Consider the following 21,495-nt stretch of genomic DNA (forward strand, 5'->3'; position numbering starts at 1 on the left):
GCAATGGAAATGTTTTGGTAATGGATGGTGATGATGGTAGCATAACATTGTGAACATAATTAACATTACTGAAATATCTCTCTGAACGTGGTTAAAATTAGAAATGCTAGGTGTATATATAACACAATGAAATAAAAAATCCATGGAACTGCACTACACACACAGTGAGCCCTAAATTAAACTATAGACTATATTTAACAGTACAATCATAAAATGTGCTTTCCTCAACTGTAACAAATGCATCATACCAATGCTAGGCCTTAATAATAGGGTGGCATATGAGAATCCTGTATTTTATGCATGGTCGTTCTATTAAACTCACAACTTTCCTAATAAAGGAAAAAAAACTTGAATCAACAAAGGGAATGGAGTGTGAGTACAGAAGGGTAGATGATCACAAGGGCAACCCATTTGCAAATTTCCCTTTGAGGTTAAATCCATCTAGCTAGATATCTTCTTGAGTATGCTATGCCAGGCTTCCTTATAGGCAATTAAAACGTCATTTCTCAAGTTCACCTGCAAACCAACTGCAAAAGTCTGTGACTTTGCTCAAGGCAGAGTCTACAGGGCCAGGGTTCAGATAACTGTGCTTAAAAAAACAGTCCAGTGGTTCATGTTCTCATTTCCCAGATATTCCAGTGCAATAAAGTCTATGTCATTCAAATGAAAAAAGAACAATCCTTGTTTGCAATAAGAAAAAAATTAACTTACTCAAAACCAGAGAAAGGTGAAGGGGAGGGAAAAACCATAGAAAGGTAAAGGGGAGAGAAAAATAATGCAACACATTTAGAAATATAAAATTTATTCATATTCACCATAAGACCATTTCACATTCTGTACATGATTACCAGAAGATATATAATACTCTCAGAGTTTAAGATGGCATTATATTGCTATCAAACATTTCTTATGCTGAGTGAGCTAGGAAACATTTGTTTTCCCCTTTAAAAAATTTAAGGCTCAGTTTCCAAAATGTAATTTTACAACTTATTTTTCTGTTCAAGAGACTGAAACAGTTCTGAAACAAACCAAAGGAATGGGGAGGCGGGGAGGCTGTGATATCTTCATGCCTTAGTCCTCCCGCTGAAGATAATGTGATTTTTTGGTAAAGGCTCCTCCTATTTGAAAACGTGCTTGCTTAATAAACAAATAAATCGGTGGAAGGGGGGAGAATTAGCCATAGGTATTCAGCACACAAACAAGGAAAACTAACTAAGCTCCTTCTCACCATTTGATGTCTAAAAATGTATTAAATCATGAACTGCCTACATATAACTACACACACGTGTCCACTTCAACTCATTTCTCCTTGGTGAAGCTTCCAAAGAGGATTTCTTTTCCAATCACTGGTAAAAACCATTTACATTTCCTATTGACTTCCAAAACAGGTGGCTGATCACCGGCCACCATTTCTCTGAAATACAATCTTCCGTTTTTCTTTCCAACTTTGTGGGACAACATAACCAAAAGGGTAACCTCGCACAGATGTGCAAGCCCCCTGTTTAAGTGATTTAAGGGAGTGGGGTGGGGGAGAAGAGAAGAAGAAAGCTAATTATGGAAGGAGAATTAAGGACTTTTTTTTTTAATTACCATATGAACAGGTTCCAAACAACACTTTTTCCTGTATACATATTTCATTCATTCAGCAATAACTCATCATTTCACAAAAGGCAGAATCTGTTTTCACCCAGTAAACTACCCTACAGTTCTTGGGCTTTTGCAATACCAAAACAAAAGCCCAAAAAAGGGTAACTGTGACTTCTGCCTCAGGCATAAAGAGGTAGAGACAATCATCCTGTAGTAAAAATTTAAAATAAAAAACAAAAACAGTAAAACAAAACAAAATGCAAAAAAAAAAAAAAAACATTCCATTTTTAAGGGCTAGTTCTGGGAAGTCAAGTTTTATCTACAGGGTAGCATTCATTCTGATTCAGAGTTGAGCGATCCATTGCCCACAATCATCTTGCTATAATTCTTCTGCTGTTCTTCCTTAAAGGTGTCCTTCACCTTTGCTCTCTTGAGCCCTCCATCCCTGGGAATAGAAAGACAAATATATAAACGAGTCCCCCCAGAAGAGTAAAAGGAGCTACATATTAATAGATGCAGTATGGTGTCATGAGGCCGAAGAGCTTGTCAGCAACAGGGCACAGAACATTGGATTTGAAAGTGGAAAGACCCAGATTTCAATCTCTGCTCTACTACTTAGCAGATGTGAATGTCTCTGAATAAGGAACAACCTCCCTGATCCTTGGTTAAAATAAAGAATAATATCTCTATACAATTTCCATTTAGATGTTAATGCTCAACATTTGGAAACTATATTAAAACTGGGACTGCTTACCAAAAATTTCCTCCCAAGAATGCAAAGTTATCACTTTTCATCTAGCTATGTCTTACTGGAAAATCATATGGAGAATTAAAAATATACATACAAGATCCCCAGGGATAGAGCATACAAAATATATATATACACACACATAAGAAATGGTGGGGATATAGCGCATGTGTGAGTAAACTCCTTAACAATAAAAGAACTAACCATTACTCAAACCTGATCATATGCCTACCAAATTGTGCTGTCATTCAAATCACCATATTTCAGGTATTTGTTACCTGTCTTATTACAAAACAGATTCAGAATAAAACAGACAACAAAACCATAAAGTCCACTGAACCAGTAGCAAGTGCCTGTGTAAGCAATTTTCCTTAATTCAGAGCCTGTGAATCTTTGAACTTTCTTCAGGGTGATGAAAACACAGACCTGTCTGGGTTAGAAGGTCTCTGCATGCCATTCCTTCTTGGGACTATATAGAGAAACAACAAACCAGCATTGCTGGGAGGAGATTGGACTATCAGAGGCCACCATCTCCCTCCTAATCTTTTAGATCTTAACTCCTAGGAGAGCATGGACTGAGAACCTGCTTATTTTATACTGTGCCTGTTTAATTTTAACCCAGTTAAACATAAATGTTTTACCCAAGTGCTCTCTGATGATGATGAGTGATCACAGGTTAGCCAGTGAACTCAGTGCCAGAAGGATAGAACTTGACCTACATACAGATGCCAGCCTGAGACCACCACAATATTCTGGTCTCCAGACAGCAATCCAAGGCATAGTCCAACAGTAAGTCCTCAATTGAAAAACAGACTGTTGCAACACAATTTTCCAGGAGCTCAGTAGTGAGATGTTTTCATGAAACAAGGTTATAAATTGTGGTAAGGTCCCCAGTTGTTAATAAAGGCCTCTTTTATCCAAGAGCTGCTTGCACTATCCATACCCTTCACATGAACTATGAATCATAAAAACTAAGGAAGGAAATAGTCAAGAGGCTACTCTTACGCAAGCTTCAGCTAGATATTGCTATTTACCATGGTTTGCCAAACCTCAACCTAATACCATTCCTGCCAACCCTAAAGAACACCTACGCCTTTATGTGAGATTCTACAAGGATTCCATATACTACGATTACTTCCCAGAAATCTACAACTTCAAGACAGGTTCCCAGGCCAAGTGAGCCCTAAAACCCAGAGGGGACAGCCTCTCCAGAACATCAACTAGCTCCATCCCCCATCCCATATTATCAACAGCCCCTTCCAACATGAAAAAGTTGGAATGGGCATAGCCCAAATACCCCTAAAGATTGGGAGAAAGATTAAGGGAGAAAATGGAGTTATAACAGAAAAGATAGGATTTAACAAATAAGTATGATTGTGGAATCATTGTATTGATACTTCTTTTGGTCTCCAGTGTCTTGGAGTAGCTAGAAGTAAAAACCTAAAATTGTGGAACTGTAACCCATACCAAACTCTGAAATCTGTTCTATAATTAATTGTTGCAGTGTGCATTGAAATGTACTGCTTTTTTGTATATATGCTATTTTTCTATAACAACAACAACAAAAATAACTAAGGAAGGGAGAAAGGTAAAAGGTAAGGCTTTTCCTCTTTTCCTGAAGTTCAGGCCAAAAGAGTCAAACCCTTAAAGTTAGTACGTTTGTCTTTGAATCCTGACATTATGTTCATATAATTCTCCATCCTGAGCACCTCAGATATGACCTGCTCTCCAAGGCTCCCAACTGTGACTTGTTACCCTTAGAGACTTCAAATCTATCTGATTCCCTTTGCAATAGCAGCAGATCTTAGCTCTTAAGAAAAACAGGAGTCACATATAGGAGTCAATTTAAGATCATTCAGTTAAGTTGTCATTTAATCTATGGAAAAGCAGTCTAGACATGTTCATGCATACCCAATGGGTGAATGCCAAATGTCTTCCGAAGGGTAGAGAGGTTTTGTCTTTTTTTAAATAAGAGGCTAGGTAATCCAAAATAATTTTTCATTATAAAATTATATATGGCCTGATAGAATGAAATTGAAAAATTCTGAGCATCAGTTTTTCATGGATTTAGTTAAACTAATCTGATTCAGGCATCTGTCCTGTGGCTCACTCCCCAAAGCTGTTTTTATCTCTCATGTCTTTCTTCCTTTCCTCTGTGTCTGAGGCTACAGACCAAAGCTCCTAACTTTTCACGATGGCTTCAGAGCAGAAGCACTGGGGGTTGGATATCAGATAAGAGGCAAGGTGGGGAAAGAGGAGGAAAAATAGTCAAAGAAGAGGAAGCCAGTTACACATATGAACAAGGATCACTAGGACATCTCCCAACTAAAGGAAGTCTGTAATTTCATGATGCTATAATGTCTGTAATTTAGCTTAACATATCCTAGCTTAGATAACCTAATGCAAATGTTCACCTTAACCTATGCCTAAGTGGCAGTGAATTGCCCTGAACTCATACTCCAGGGGTGATCGGCCAGTGTTTAATCAGATGACCGCCTTCCAGAGGTGCCACTAGAAGGCTTCAGCTATCTTTGTCTCTCATGTTAGAAATGGACTTAAACTGTCAAAATTAGTGACTTATTAATTAGTAAAATGGATGTCAGAAACAAGCTTTTTTCGTTGTGTTTGAGATATGTGAATTGGCTAAAATATTACAGAGACATTCCTCGCCCTTGCACAAAGGGGTGTGAGGACCTAGCTCTTCATCCAGCGGCTTGATCCCTGAACAGCCCCAAGTCCTTCTACTGATCCAGAGAGTGCTTAGCTGCCTGGCAGACCATCTGACTCAGCCAAATCCTGAATCTGGAACACTGCCACAATTTCCTCAAATTTACTCTCCATGTAAAGTGCTCTTTGAAACACTAAAAACATGACAAACAGCAACGACTTCATTGAACTTAAAGGACGTGAATTATGGACTACTTTATGCCAGCTTGATAATATAACATCGGTATGTGTGTAAGAATTTGGTCTCTCATTATAAACATAGGTATAGCTATAATCATCACCTATAATCAGTCTTGCTCCTCCTCAAAAAAAAAAAAAAAAGGTAAAAATTAAAGCCAAGGGAGAGAAATGGGGAGTTAACTGCTGTGATAGTTAGGTTCAGGTGTCAACCTAGCCAGGTGATGGTGCCCAGTTGTTACAGTATTTCTGAAAACTTTCTTACCAGGGAAGCTCGGTCAATCCTCCTTGTACAGCAATAGCAGACTTAACCCTATTAGCAAATTGGACTGCATCTTCCCCTTCCTGCAAAACGACAACAACAAAAATATAATCCTGGTACACAGCTTTTAAATAATACCTCAAAATGGTTTATAATCATCTGTATTTGTTTTATCTCAAATATTTTCTCATCTACATTAATCACAGTACATATAATGTGTTCTATCAAGAAAATGCAATGCTGTATTGTTTTACTTTACCATATACACATTTTTGAATGCTCTTTATTAGTCTTACCCAAGATATAACATCCCATAATAACTATGGGTTCAGTAAATCAACACCTATTATAGAAACTATTATGAAGAAGTTTCTGAATATAAAATGACCTGATTTAAAGACAGGTAAATTCAGGTATACCTTGTTTTATTGTGCTTTGCAGATATTGCATTTTTTACAAATTGAACGTTTGTGGAAACCCATATTGAGCAAGTCTACTGTCACCATTTTTCCAGTAGCATGTGCTCACTCTGTGTATCTGTGTCAAATTTTGGTAATTCTCACAATATTTCAAATATTTTCATTGTTATATTCATTATGGATCTCTGATCAGTGCTTTTTGATGTTACTGTTTTAATTGTTTGGGGGCTCCATGAACCATACCCACATAAGAAAGTAAACTTAATTGATAAATGCTGCATGTGTTCTGACTGCTCCGCTGACTGGCAGTTCCCCCATCTTTCTCTCTCCTTAGATCTCCCTATTCCCTAAGACACGACAATATTGAAATTAGGCCAATTAATAACCCTACAATGGCCTCTAAGTGTTCAAATGAAGAAAAGAATCTCATGCCTCTCACTTTAAAACAAAAGCTAGAAATGATTAAGCTTAGTGAGGAAGGCATGTCGAAAGCTGAAATAGGCTAAAAGCTAAGCCTTCTGCACCAGTTAGCTCAGTTGTGAATGCAAAGAAAAGTACCACTCCGGTGAGCATATAAATGATAAGAGAGCAAAACAATCTTATTGCTGATATGGAGAAAGGTTTAGTGATCTGGATAGAAGATCCAAACAGCCACAATACTCTCTTAAGCCAAAGCCTAATCCAGAGCAAGGCCCTAGCTCTCTTCAATTCTATGAAGGCTGAAAGAAGTGTGGAGGCTGCAGAAGAAAAGTTTAAAGCTAGCAGAAGTTGATTCATGAGGTTTAAGGAAAGAAGCCATCTCAACATAAAAGTGCAAGGTGAAGCAGCAATTGATGAAGTAGAAGCCACAGCAAGTTTTCCAGAAGATCCAGATAAAACGATTGAAGGTGACTACACTAAACAACAGATTTCAATGGAGATGAAACAATCTTCTATTGGAAGAAGATGCCATCTAGGACCATCATAGCTAGAAAGGAGAAGTCAATGCCTGGCTTCAAAGGACAGTCTGACATTCTTATTAGGGTTAATGCAGCTGGTGACTTCAAGTTAAGGCAACTACACTGACCATCCTGAAAATCCCAGGGCACTTAAAAATTTTGCTAAATTCACTCTTCTCGTGCTCAATAAATGGAACAACAAATCCTGATGACTGAAATTTTCTCTAAAACATGGTTTGTTGAATATTTGAAGCCCACTATTGAGACCCACCACTCAGAAAAAAATATTTCTTTCAAAAAAATCACTGCTCATTGATGACACACCTAGTCACTCAAGAGCTCTGATGAAGATGTACAATGAAATTAATGTTGTTTTCATACCGGTTAACATAACATCCCATTCTGCAAGCCCATGGATCAAGGAGTCATTTCATTTATTAAGGTTATAGTTGCCATAGATAGTGATTCCTCTGATGGATCTGGGCAAAGTAAATTGAAAAGCTTCTGGAAAGATTCACCCTTCTAGATACCATTAAGAACATTCATCATTTGGGAGAGGTCAGAATATCAACATTCACAGGAGTTTAGAAGAAGTCGATTCCAACATCATGGATGACTTTGAGGGGTTCAAGACTTCAGAAGAAGAGGTAACTGCAGATGTGATAGAAACAGCACGAGAACTAGAATTAGAAGTGGAGCCTGAAAATGTGACTGAATTTCTGCAATGTCATGATAAAAGTTGAATTGATGAGGAATTTCTTCATAAGGATGAGCAAAGAAAGTGGTTTCTTGAGATGGAATCTACTCCAGGTGAAGATGCTGTGAACATTGTTGAAATGACAACAAAGGATATATAATATTACATCAATTAGCTGATAAAGCAGTGACAGGGTCTGAGAAGACTGACACCAATTTTTGGAAGAAGTTCTACTGTAGGTAAAATGCTATTAAACAACATCACAGGCTACAGAGAAATCGTTCATGAAAGGAAGACTCAATTGATACACCAAACTCCACTGCTGTCTTATTTTAAGAAACTGCCACAGTGACCCCAACCTTTAGCAACCACCACCCTGATCAATCAGCAGCCTCAATGAATACCAAGGTAAGACCATCCTCCAGCAAAAAGACTGCAACTTGTTGAAGGCTCAGATGACGTTAGCATTTTTTAGCAATAAGGTATTTTAAATTAAGATATGAACAGCTTTCAGACATTATACTATTAGACCTTAACAGACTCCAGAATAGTATAAACATAAGTACTATAAGCAATGGAAAACCAAAAAATTAGTGAGGCTCACTTTATTGCAATGCTTGCTTTATTGCAGTGGTATGGAACTGAACCTGCAAAATCTCTGAGGTATGCCTGTACATCATTAAAAAATGACTCATTTACGAAGAAAGCAGGAAGGCAGTCCAACTCTAGCTAATGTGAAGAAAGATATTCCCATGTTTTCAGGTAAAGGTTTTCTCAGCCTTTGTCTGATAAGATAAACCCCCAAAGCCCAACTCTTATCTGTGGAATACCTCTCTCGTCATGGGGGGCATGTACCACACATCACAGACGATGGCCCAGCTGGTCATCATTCGAAGCAGGTAGCTCACTAGGTTGTATTTACTACTGTTCCAAAAAGCATCACCAAACTGAGGGTTGTACTGAGAAAAAAGAAAAGAAAATGCATTCCAGTTATGAACCAGTTGTTGGCTTTTCTTATCCATGTCAGTATTTTTAAGGTACTAAATCTAGCAACTCTGAGATCCCAAGAAAAAGAGAAGCTACTTCACTTAATTAAAATGATCAAACCAGTAAAAGGAGCCAGTTAACTCCTCTGATTAGAGCAGAATGCTTTTATAATGAGAGCCCCATAGCACTGGGCATGATGGGAACAACAGATATTTACATGGCTATTGAGTATCTGTCCCCCAGCTTAACTAGAAGGTTTATGAAAGTTGGGACCTTCTTTGTTTTGCTTATCAGTGGGACCTTCAATATTTGATGCAGTCACACAGCTCATATCTATAAACATAAAATTAGAGAATGATAATGTAAATGGGATTAAATGTAAACAGCCAGTGATCTAAGTAAAGCGTAACAGAGTGTTTCTTATATTATTCTTATAACTTTTCTTTAAGATTGAAGTTATAGCAAAATAAAAAATTACCAAGTTACTACTTTGCAGGGGTGAAGGGAGAGAAGAGTATCTGTATTACCTTAATTGCAACTGGATGTATGGTTCCTCCAATTTCAAAGCTTCCCTTTTTAAACATCATAACTGAAGTGTTGTTGATGCAAGTTCCTGCAGAGGGTGGGAATAAGAGGTGGGAGATGGGAGAATATTTTAAAGGCAATCTATTTTTTTAACAGAAGCTTTCAAAGGGATTATTTTTATATAAAGTCATTTAAAATATTTAAATTGTATCAAAGTTACAGATATTTTACTACCATTTCACAAATCAAGCCCTGTTTAAGAAAGGATAGATCTAAGCAGGTTTAATAACAAACTTTGACTTTACTATTGAACATACTAGAATTATAACTTCTTCATGACAGGTCACAATTTCAGTACATTTAAAATTAGAGCGCTTAGGGGTTATCAACAATATCCTTCTAGGTTCATTATCCAGGAACGACGTCAGAGATCACAAAATACCACGACATGAAAGTCTCATCAAATTTCAAAAGTTGGGGTTGTCTTGTGTCTGATGCTCCTTTTATCTACCTTGTCAACAGATGAGAGGAACATATGGAATAAAAATAAATAATAGGGGGAACAAATGTTAAAGTAGATTTAGTTTGAAATGTTAGTGATCAATGAAAGGGATCAGTAAGGGGTATGGCATGTAAAATTTTCTTTTTCTGTTGTCTTTTTATTTCTTTTTCTGAATTGATGTTAATGTTATGGGAAATGATCATGATGATGAATATGCAACTATGTGATGATATTGTGAATTGCTGAGTGTATGTGTTGGGAATGTTTGTGTTTCTTGTAATTTTTTTTAATTAATAAAAAATTTTAAAAAAAACTTGGGGTTGTATGCACAATTACGTGATGATACTATAAACTAGTGATTATATACTTCAGATGGTTTGTATGGTGTGTGAATGTATCTCAATAAAACTGCATTTAAACATTTTTCAAAGGAAAGTTGGCAATTAGTAGCTCAGAGAAGGCCACACCATTCCTATAGCAGAGATCTGGACTAAAAATGCCAATTCTAGAACAATCCCATTCTTCATACATTTTTGATAGCATTTGTTGTTATTAGCTATAACTTGGTAGGCAATTCTCCATTCTTACCTTCAGGAAAGATTAGTATGGGTAGTTTTTTCTTATCTGTAATGTGTTCTTTTAGTCTGGGGAAAAAAATAAAGGATTAAAATTCTACTTTTAAAGAGAGAGCAAGATGGAAGTCCTTTTTGGACTCCTTCATACTCTTCATACATTCTTATACTCTATACTACTACTTTCATACTCTAATATAATTATAAAGCAATAAAGAAAAAAGAAGATACAAGTAAAAGAAATAATCTCAGGTCGCTCCCTTTCTAACCACGTGAAAAGATATATCTATGCTACTTTAATATTTTTAATTTCAATGATTTTCATTTCAGAAATGAATCAATTTCATTGATTTTAATTTCAATGATATAATAGTCCTCTGCCTATTATAAAATAAGGACACTTTACAGTCATGAGCCATGAGCTCTAGTACTCCCATGTACACGTATCTTCTCATCTGAAAATTGGAAGTACAGATTGTCTGCCTCATGACATTAAGTATAAAAAGACTTCTTAAATGAGTCAGGCTAACCTTCGGAAGAAATACATAGCATAAAGCTAAGAATAAGTGAAGTTCTTCAGGCTTAAATCCTGTTCTTGCAGGCAGCCTTATATACCAACCTCAGCTCACCACAAACTGATAAGGGTAGGGGTAGGGTGTGGTGGATTGAATTGTGTCCTTCAGTTTGGACATGTTCATGATTTTAGGCTGTATTCTGGTAGATGTGGAGCCCTTAGAAATAAGATTTCTTCAAGATGCTACTCCAATTAAAGTTTGGTCCAACTAAATCAGGTCAGTCTTTAATCCGGATTACTGGAATCTTATATAGGCAGAGTGAAAGTCAGATAGAGAGAGAAGTCAAAAGTGGAAGCCAAGGACCAAAAATTACCAGCAGCCAGCCCCAAAATGCCACAGGCTTCTAGGAGAAAGCTCTATCCAGCTGATGCCACAATTTTGGACTTCTCTTAACCTCAAAACTGCAAGCCAATAAATTCCCACTGTTTAAAACAACATATTGGATGGTATTTGTTTCTCTTTTTTTTTTGCCGGGGGGGGGGGGGGGTGCACATATGGTCCAGGAATTGAACCTGGGTCTCCCGCATGGAAAGTTAGCATTTTCCCACTGAACCACCTGTGTACCCTATTTGTTTCATTTTACTCTTTAAAATATGAACCACCCTCACAATTATAGAAGCAATGACCAGAGCCCTATCAGTTAGGGAAAAAGATTGTCTTCCTAACAAAGTATTCACATAACCCGAACTCATCTCTGTCCCCTACCTCCAGAGGTCCCTTCTTCTATGTTCCATAAAAGGCATTAGCTCTGTCTATCTCTAAAATTTAGAGATACAGATCATTCAGCAAACACTTAATTGACCATCTATTGAGTAAACACTTATCAATGATTTAACTCTCACAGCAATACAGACGCATCAGTCTTCCAATGCTATCAAAAAACTCACTACAATGATAGAATTAAAAATTTTTTTAATGTAGCTACGACAGGTGATTCACTACATACAGAACGCCATTGTTTTAGTTTTAATCCTTAGATGCTGCTCTGTCCTCCTTGGCAGGAAGGCCAACATTATCAACTTTTATGCTACCCTCATGAATACTGAGTATCTTGCTACTTACCTCTTAGAAACCAGATGTCGATCTTTCATTTCGGAGCGTTCAAACCAGACATGTGGGCAAGCTTTTACCATAGCTCTCTGAATGATTCCCATCAATCCACCATGAACCTGGCCAACCTAGAAGTATCACGAGAAAAGAGAAAAAGGTAAAGGCACAGCTGTCCAAAGACAGCTTTTTCTAAGTACCAGTAAAGTCACATTACCCACTTGGAGATAAGATTGACCTTCTTCTACGGACTGAAATTCTTAGTCTGTCCAAAGGATAAGAATAGCCAAATGCAAGCAAAAGCGTTTTCTGGTAGCACCTTGGAATTTAAGCTCTGTTGACTATACCTGCTATCCTCTACCTTAAAAATGCAGACATCCTTCTATTTCACTCAAGAGAAATGCACACCAAAACTATGGTGAAGTACCATTTCTCACCCTTTAGATTGCCAAAGATTTAAAATCATGACAATACACTTTGTGGAAAAGCACAGGAAACAGATACTCTCAACACTGTTTGGAGGAAGTGGACATACAAAATGGTGCAACCTTTACAAAAGGGAATTTGGCAACAAGGAACAAAATTACATACATATTTACCCTGAGAATCAATAATCCCAAGCCTAGGAATTTACTCTGAAAACACAGCTCCAATAATATGAAAATACAAATGTGTAATATTATTAATCACAACATTATTTGTAACTTCAAATATTGGAAACTACCTAAATGATGATACATGCATCCAGGGAATATTATGCAGCTATGAAAATAACAAGATTCATCTCTATGACTGATAAGGAATGTTTTCCACGAGATATTGTTAGGTGAGAAAAAGCAAATTGCCAAAGAGCAAACACAATATGCTATGCTTTGTGCAAGACAGAAGGTGAAATAATTCACATTAATTTATTTACCTTCACAATATAGAAATACAGAGAAGATAACCAGAAAATGGTAAATTTTTAAACCTACAGGGAGTAGGAGGGAATGGGGTGAAATGGATATGGAAAGAAGGGATATTTCTATAAGTATACCTTTTTGTATAGTTCTAACATTTGGAAGCATGGTAATGTCCTACATAGTCAAAAACTAAAATTAAGCCAGTAAGGATGGGAATGAAAAACTGAAAGCAAGCTGAAACAAGCAAACCCAACTGTATTTCAAAAGAATAAAAGAAGAATCCTGAAGTGGGGGTCAAGAGGAGAGACAATTCAAGAAACACAAGGACACAGTATTTGACTATATATAATTCATTCTAGGCAGACAGCAAAGAGCCCTGAACTCAGCTAAAAAATCTGTTTGTTTTAGTGAAATAGATGAAGCAATTTTGAAACTAATTTGGATATATTATAAGATTGGGCAAATAAAGTAAATATGTTAATATTGTTCAGAAACAGGGTTCTCACTGTGAGAGAACAGAGACACAGATATGTAATAGAAGCAAGAAATAACCCCCATAAACTGGAGGTATTAGTTCAAATTTCTAAAATAAATATTAGATAGCAATATATATATAACATTGGTATATTTATATTTGGAGAGAGAGCACATGCATGAGAACACATATGATAAAGCAAATGGGGCCAAATTTAACAACAGATAAATGTGGATATAGGTATATGGGTGTTCAATGTACTATTCCCATTACTGAAATCTTTATGTAAGTTTGAAAATATTCCTAAATTAAAAAAAAAAAAAGGAGGCCTTTTCTTTAGGAGAAAAAAATGCGTAGAAAAATCATTGAGAAGAGATTCTTTTATGTTCTTTAGAAACATAGTTTATGTTTAACCAGAAGAGGTTAAACTCTGGAGGTTACAGTACAGTGTCCACCCACTTCTGTGCTACACTGCCTCTGATTTAGGTTTAGGTTTCTACCATTCAGGCTATTGGAAAGTTTGCAGTTACTATGCTTTTCTAAACCTCAGTTAACATTGTCATTGCAGTTATGCTTGATCACAAAGCTCAGAAAACTACTGTCAAAAAAAAATCTAAGATCCTCAGTCACAAATGAGGTAACTCAACTCCTCATTGACCAGGACATAGAAGGAATATGGTCTCAGAAATGCAAGATCATGATTAGGCAGGTTGGTTAAAATGCCTGGGCCTCTGCTTCCTCATCTATAATAAAATCTCTGCCCTAACCTCATTGTATTCCAGAGAAAAAGTCAAATATAATGGATGTGACAGTGCTTGTCCACAAAAATACAAGGATTATTAGATCCACCAATAACTGTGCTGGGGGGTCTCATAAGGATTCTTAACCTGAGGTCTTGAATAGACTTTAGGGTACCCATAAACAGTTTGAAATTATATATTGAATTTGTATGTAGATGCCTACAAATATCTGTTTTCCTAAAAAGGTTACATTACTCTCATCTGATTTTTAATCCCCTAAATTTTAAGAACCACCAATACCCATAAGTTTTTGCATACAGGTAGTTAAAGCCTCCTTAGGTTCAGAAAGAGCTTCACAATTTAGAAAAATTTGATGTATTAAAATGTGGTTGTCCACGAGTTTTAGACAGATTTAAAACTATCTGAGCTTATAGTTTCAGACAGATTAAATATCTGGCAATAAGTAGATGTTCTTTACAAAGGCTTTCAAAATCCCACAATGATAGTATACCCATGGACAGCCAAATACCAGCACATGTACCAGCACTCCCCACTTCTCCTACCTGCAGCAGATACCTAATCAATAAATAATGCCTTTTACTGTGGACCACATGGTTTATTGGGTTTGTTTTGGGAGTGTGTATACAAGAGAGGCAATGTGATATAAATATTTGTCTTCAGTGATTGATCATTAAATAACCAGATTTTTTTAAAAATTTTATATAATTCCCTGAAGAAAGAGAGAGCTAACTGGCTGGCAAGGGATTTGGACAGCTTTAGGAGGAAGCATTTACTGTTACAAAGTGTTATTAAACATTGGCAGAGATTTTACTGGCGAGATGGAATCAACTTGACAAAGTCCTACCAAGCTCAAGTCTGTCTACATAAGTTGAGCTTTTACTAAGTGTAGTGACAATTTGCTTTCCTTGTTCTTACACTATACATTCTTCATGTAAATATAATTCACAACTTTTATAGCGACAATACAACCCTATCACTTTAAAATATGAAACGAACTTTCTAATTTGTGCCAAAATAAATTAAAAGTTTGCATAATCTACAAAACACGCAACTACTTGAAATATCAATGAGCCACTCTCACCATAGCATAGCAGCCATCTGTTGTCAAGATCAAAACATCTATGGGGGAGGTATGATTGGCAACACAAATGCCTCCCTTCTGTGGTCTGTGCTGCCTGCAATGACAAACAATGGTACATAGTAAACCTTGTAAAGTGCCCATTATTCGGCAGAACAATATAACAAGACTCATCCTCTTTTATTTTCAAGAGTATGTTAAAGCATAAAGTTTGGAAATTTATGAGCCCACTCAAGAAGTCAACTCTAGGCAGTATGATGGGAACGGGTTAGGAATATAGGAGAAAAGAGCCATGATGTTCCCTTCATATATACATATATTGCTGTCATTTTTTTGGGGTAATGATCAAGTTTTCCTTTTATCATGAAGAAAGGATTTTAAAATCCTGAGTTAATTACAAGGATTCCATATCTTTAGTTCATAAACAAATTTTGTATTCTGTAAAACTTTCGCTCATTTTAAGTATTTCATGTTACAAGCATCACTTTTAGTGGTAAAAGTAAATTTGCAAGAAAAAAAAGTAAATTTGCCAGAGATCCTTCCTTCCCACCCGAAAGCAGGAGAAGCAAACTTTTTCTGTCTCGAGTCAGACTGTAAATATTTTACACTTTGCAGGACAGGCAATCCCTGTCATAATGACTCAACTCTGCTGCTGTGGCACAAAAGCAGCCAGAAACAATATGTAAATGAATGAGCATGTGGCTGCATTCCAACAAAACTTTATTTACAAAAAACAGGTGGAGGGTTGGACTTGGTCCACAGGTCATAGTTTAGTTTGTCGATCTCTGCCCTAGATTTAGGTCAATGAAATAGTTTCCTCTGGGCCTCTAAGAAGTAGAAATATATAGTGATGTCAGCCTTTTTCTACATAATTAAAGTGCCTTTCCTCTGATCACTTTTCTACCAGAGCATTTTCTTAAACTTATCCCAAAACTCATAGCCCAGTCAGAAAATCATAGAATTTTAAGGGACCTTCTATGATAAAGCCAAATGATAAAAGATTTCCCTTCTATAACGGAGACAAAAAGACTCAATCTGTAAAAAGAAAGACTTTTCCTAGAGCTTTAAAAACAATGAGGTTAAATGTAAAAAGTATAACTGAGTTAATAGTAAAAAGAACCAAAATCCCTTTTGGTTAGCTAAATACTTATCTATCCTTAATTTCTATGGCTGCAGGAAAGGAAAGCAGAATGTTATTTTGTTCAAAGGCTCAGTTATGGGATTTTAGAACAAATTCTAGGAACCAGGCCTCCAGAATCCATGTCTAATCTTCTTTCCACCATACCACAGGGATGTCAATGTCATCATTTTTAAAATCAGACAGACCCAGTTCAAAATCTGACTATGCCACTTACTTACTTACTTACTTGCCAATCATACCTGGATTTACCCAGATATGATTGGACAGGGGCACTCACTTGTTATGGTAATGAATGGTTCCAGAGAGGGCTCGCACACAGATCCGGCAGCAAGTCAGGTGGACCAGTTCACTCAGACGGTTTTTGAGGCTGAAGGAAAAAGAAAATGTTTCATTGTGCATTTCCAGGCACTTCTAAGAAACTATACATTAAAAGCTTTAATGTGCTTCCTTATAGCAGCATATTGTGTTCTGAAACACAACAGTTCAATTCTTCTCCCAGTCTTGTTGAGGCCTTTATTATTAAGTGGCAAAAGTCTATCAAGAGAATTGGAAATAGTTGGCAAGTATCTCCCTCTCCAGTAGACTTATTATGATAAATTCCTGACCAAGATAAGCTGAAGTTTCTCTGGTCTCAGGCTTATGAACTTGCCAATACTATCAGATTCCTTTGCTCTCCTTTGGGTTCCTCAGTCTATTTTCTTTTTTCTCTTCCCTTTGAAAAAATCACCATTTTCCAGTTATATGAAAGTATGACAGAAAAACAAATTAAAGCTATGAAGTCATCAAGATTCTAACAAATAACAAATGTTCTCTTCGGGGACACAGTTAGGAAAAAAGACAGTTCTACTTACGGCTGGATAGAAGAAAACATTTTACCTGCCATCTGGCAGCTGTCCGACCATTGTAGTTCCTATAACCAGCAAACTGATCCCAATGAAAGCCAAAGTAACCCTGAAAAAGAGAAGAGAAAGTAATGCAAAAGTTAATCGTACAGTAGGGAAAAAAGGAAATTACTTAAATGTCCATAAATAAGGAAATTGCAAATACATTGTGATGCACTTCCTCTAAGGAATAGGATGCAGCGAGAAACTAGTTAGGTTAAACCACAGGTACTAAGGTGGAAGAATGTTTATTGATACATTTCAAGAGAAACAAGCAAAGTAAATTTCAGAATAATACACAGAGTCTGATACCATTTCAAAATAATAACTATGTGTATCTAGTTTATATGGACACAGAAAAGGCCTGTGTACATATAATTCTTTGTGTGCAGAGATTGAACTTGGCAGTTCAGTAGTTTAGGGGAAAAGAAGGCTTGCCCTTCTGCTCTTCTGATGCATTTTAATTTTTTTTACAATAAAAAAGGCAAGCAAAACCTTGTTAATTTTTTCCTTTAAGTTATAAAAAGAAATAATTTGTCAATCTGAAAATAACTGTTTTTTCCTGCATTTTTTTTTTAATAATGAAGAGGGAAAAGGATACAATTCAAATTTTTCTCATAAGAACATAAAATTTAGAGTAAATAGCTAGGAAATTATACTCAAAGGCTCTTTCATAAGGGGAACTCCTAAATATATTACCCTGTAGATATTTTTAATGCAAATCCAAGTGCTGACTCTTTTTATGGTTCAAGAAAACTCAGAAGTTAGCAAAAAAGGTGATTAATATCTTTTATCTCTACATAAATACATACTTCGTCATTTTGAAAAGCGCTTTTAATAAACAAAAAAACATAGTTCTTTTTCCTAGAAATGTAAATAAAATTACCCAAAAAGAAAAGGTTTAGATTTAAATCTTTGAGAATAAGTGAGATTTGATTAAAATGGGAAAGAAATCAATCATATTTTTCTAACAAGATTTTTTTTTTACTCTTTTACTTTGTCAAATAGAGAAAGCAAAAACTTCAGATCACCTCACTGTCCCTTCATATGGAACCGGAGCACTATCTGTATTCTCCTAGTTTTGCGAAGGGCATTACCAAGTTTTGCTCAACGTGTGAGGTATTCACTAAGCCGAATGAAACCGCCACTGCTGTGCCAGAAGGGCCCTTCAATATGGGGAAGCTGCCGTGGCTGCCTGAGATAAATGGTCAGCAACAGTTACCCCTCCAGTTCACAAAACCCCTGGGTTTACGAACCCCAAACTCGTTTACTCTTGAGATGTGTCCACCTCTATCTCCTCGCCAGGTATTTGGAGCATCCAAAACAGTTTATCTTAACCAATCTCAGGCTTTACATCCAACGATGATAAAATAGCAGCTAACACCGTGCCAGGCAATATTCTAAGTGCTTTGTATTTTTAACGCATCTAATCTTCCTCCAGACTCTGAGGCCATATTATTTCCTTTAAGTTATAAAAAGAAATAATTTGTAAATCTGAAAATAACTGTTTTTTCCTGCATTTTTTTAATAACGAGGAGGGAAAAGGAAACAATTCAAATTTTTCTCACAAGAACATAAAATTTTACATGGATACATGCTACAACTGAGAAACATGAAGCTCAGGAAGGTGTGCAAGGATACACAAGTAAGAAACCTTACTCTGTAAGCAGCAGAGTTGATATTTGAATCCAGGCAGTCTTGTCCCAGAATTCATGTTCTTAATATTCTGTTATAATGTGTCCCAGTAGTTTATCATTATGATGATCACTGTTATTATTATTATTATTGAACGTAGTAATTTAGTATTATTTAATATAGAAAAATAGTTTAAGGAAATGGTCTTATTTCCTAGTTAGGAAACACTCCATCCGTAAAACATCTGAGCATATGCCCCCCAATATGTTTAAGAATGATCTAAAAACACTACTAAACTGATACCATGTACATTATAAAACATCCACAAACATGAAAGACTTAATAAGATGAAAACTATTTTATAAATATAATATTTTAAAATTGTATACATTAATGTTATAAAAACCTTCTGCCCTCACTTAAAATATAATTAATAATATTTTTAGTGAGGGCAAATATTTAATACGTTTCCTTATATACACCTTATTACAGTGTTAAATCTTACTAAAAATCCCAGTTTAATATCTTTTGACACATCTATGTAAAGGTCTAATTCAGTTTTCTCAAGATACCTTATTTTAATGTCAGGTCAGTAATTAAAATCAGTTTTCAATTTCATCCACCAACTATAATTTTTTTTGGCCAAATAACTTTTTTCCATCTTTCCTAATGAAAATCACTTGTTCCTACAAATTAATTTAGAAGGGGTTGCATTTTAACATAAACAAGGGTTCAAAACTACTGAAACTTTCTGCTACATTAACAGGACAAAAAATCCTATTTCTCAGTTTAAGAGATACAATAGGGGAGTTCTCACAGATAACACAATTTTCAGCTACATTCTGTTTTGTTTTGTTTTTAATAGGTTTATTGAGGTGCAATGCACGTACCATACAATTCACCCATTTTAAGTGTACAATTACATGTTTTTTGGTATATTCATAGTTTTGCAATCATCACTGGTCAATTTTAGCACAATCTTTTTTTTTTTAATGCTCACTTTGTAGCAAGTGCTTCTTTTAAAAAAGCATTTACAGAGCAATACCTTTCCTAATGAATAGTGTGTACTAGGAATAGGAATCTCAACCTGCCATTTTCTTGTTATTCTTGGCTACTTATATTACTGTTGTTATCTTAAATCTGTTGTACCTTCTTTTCTTTTTTGTCACTTATCTATTTTTTTGAGCTTTAGTTAAAACTAGATAGTAGGGGTGCACATGTGGTTCAGTGATAGAAGGCTTGCCTTCCATGTAGGAGGGCCTGGGTTCAACTCCTGAACCATGCACACCCCCCTCAAAAAAAAAAAAAAAAACAGATAGTAGAGCATAATACCATTTTCCAGGTTCCCCATAAACTGCAATATACCCCAGCATGGTGAAAGCTACAATGAACAAATGAGGGCATCTCAAGCCCTCTGTTTTGTGGATTTCCCATTCTTCCCTCAGGTTATCTTGGATACAGTACTTGACCTATGGACCAAGTGAGGACATAAAAGCTAATCCACACATTAAATATTACTAAAGTTTAATTTCTTTTTAAGATAAAAAACAAAAATAGACACTCTAGCATTTCCTTTCTACATGCCAATGGCTAGTTTTGTGCAGCCTCAGAGTTTATGAACCCCTCTTTGGAAGCCACTGGCTTAAGGGTCAAGCATAAGTGTACATAAAACCTTGAATTTCATTGTGGTACCACAGATGAAGTGATTCCCAGAAGACATAATATGTCCCAACGTCTGGACACCGGTCACACAAGCAAAAGAAAACAGAAGTTTCTTTGAGATCTGCACTTGCCTTTACTTAGGCAATTTTTTCCCTCGTAATAAATCCAAATGAGGCAAGAATAAGCCACCCTAGGGATGGTAAAGGGGTTTAACGTATGTGTCAATTTTAATGGGGTGAAAGCAAGTGCCTGTAAAGCTGTGTTGAGAAAATGCCAAGGCCATGTCCAGTTCTTCAGAAATGAAGCATAACAATCATTTGCAATGTTGTGGCTGCTTCCCATACCCACTACCTGCCATTGTCATGCTAAAAATATCTTGACCATTTGCACCTTCAACCCATTTCCCAATGTCACTTCTTCTTCTCTGATGTCCCATACTCTGGTTTTAGTAAACCGGGCTTCAGGTGGCCTCCCTCTCCAACTCCTTCATTACTTAGAAGCAGAAAGGGAGGGCCGGAAAGAGAGGCAGTGAAAGGGCTGTATTTGTTATATTGACATTTGATGAATGTGAAAATGTAAATTCTTTCTTCTTTTTTTCTAACTTTCCTCTTCTTTCTATCCTCAGATTAGCTATGACTGTAACAGCAAACTAGATTTGGATTATGAAATATATATACATACATACATATATATATAGGATTCTACATGCGTATCTTCATTTGGGAAAAAATATTGAAAGAAGGACAGATAACTTAGCAAGTTCCTGCAGAAGTCACGTTTGGTGGTGTTTTCTAAGTGGAAAAAAGGTAGGATTAGAAGCACAACACTCTTATGTGGCCATTATACACATGATTAAAAAAAGAAAGCTCAACAGATTATACCACCAAATTGTTGGGCAGGCAACTTACCGCAGAGGTAGTAGGACACAGTAGCGTACTATGACACCCAGAACCCACACCATGGTGAGCCGCAAGCTGATATAATGGAAATTTACATTTGTCCTTGTGAGGAGATTCCATGACACTAGCTCCTCTGAGGAGAATCTCTGGGTCACTTCATCTTCCACAATGGCTTCCAGTCCCTTCTTGGAGAAATAAAATACATCAGACAGCTCAAAGTCCCTTCCTCGCAGACCAGAGAGCCCTTTTTCCATGGGTGATTCATCTCTTTGGATAATACCTTAAAAGAAAGCATCAG

The 21,495-nt window shown here is 36.3% G+C and overlaps 1 protein-coding gene across 5 annotated transcripts in view; it reads right to left on the reverse strand.

The window, feature by feature from the left end:
- Positions 1-811: 811 nt before the first annotated feature.
- The window catches only part of GPAT3 (glycerol-3-phosphate acyltransferase 3), a 52,093-nt gene continuing 31,409 nt past the window's right edge, over positions 812-21,495 (reverse strand). For all 5 annotated transcript variants that reach the window (XM_077142960.1, XM_077142962.1, XM_077142958.1 and 2 more), the window contains 10 exons: positions 21,207-21,477; positions 16,997-17,071; positions 16,398-16,487; positions 14,983-15,076; positions 11,779-11,894; positions 10,158-10,213; positions 9,070-9,155; positions 8,386-8,514; positions 5,505-5,584; positions 812-2,032 (listed from right to left, as the gene is read on the reverse strand). In XM_077142960.1, the coding sequence (XP_076999075.1) occupies positions 1,921-2,032; positions 5,505-5,584; positions 8,386-8,514; positions 9,070-9,155; positions 10,158-10,213; positions 11,779-11,894; positions 14,983-15,076; positions 16,398-16,487; positions 16,997-17,071; positions 21,207-21,477 (1,109 nt within the window). In that variant the 3' untranslated portion in view covers positions 812-1,920. The remainder of the gene's footprint in view (positions 2,033-5,504; positions 5,585-8,385; positions 8,515-9,069; positions 9,156-10,157; positions 10,214-11,778; positions 11,895-14,982; positions 15,077-16,397; positions 16,488-16,996; positions 17,072-21,206; positions 21,478-21,495) is intronic.

Source organism: Tamandua tetradactyla, chromosome 24, assembly GCF_023851605.1.
Source record: "Tamandua tetradactyla isolate mTamTet1 chromosome 24, mTamTet1.pri, whole genome shotgun sequence".
NCBI classification, from domain to species: Eukaryota; Metazoa; Chordata; class Mammalia; order Pilosa; family Myrmecophagidae; genus Tamandua; species Tamandua tetradactyla.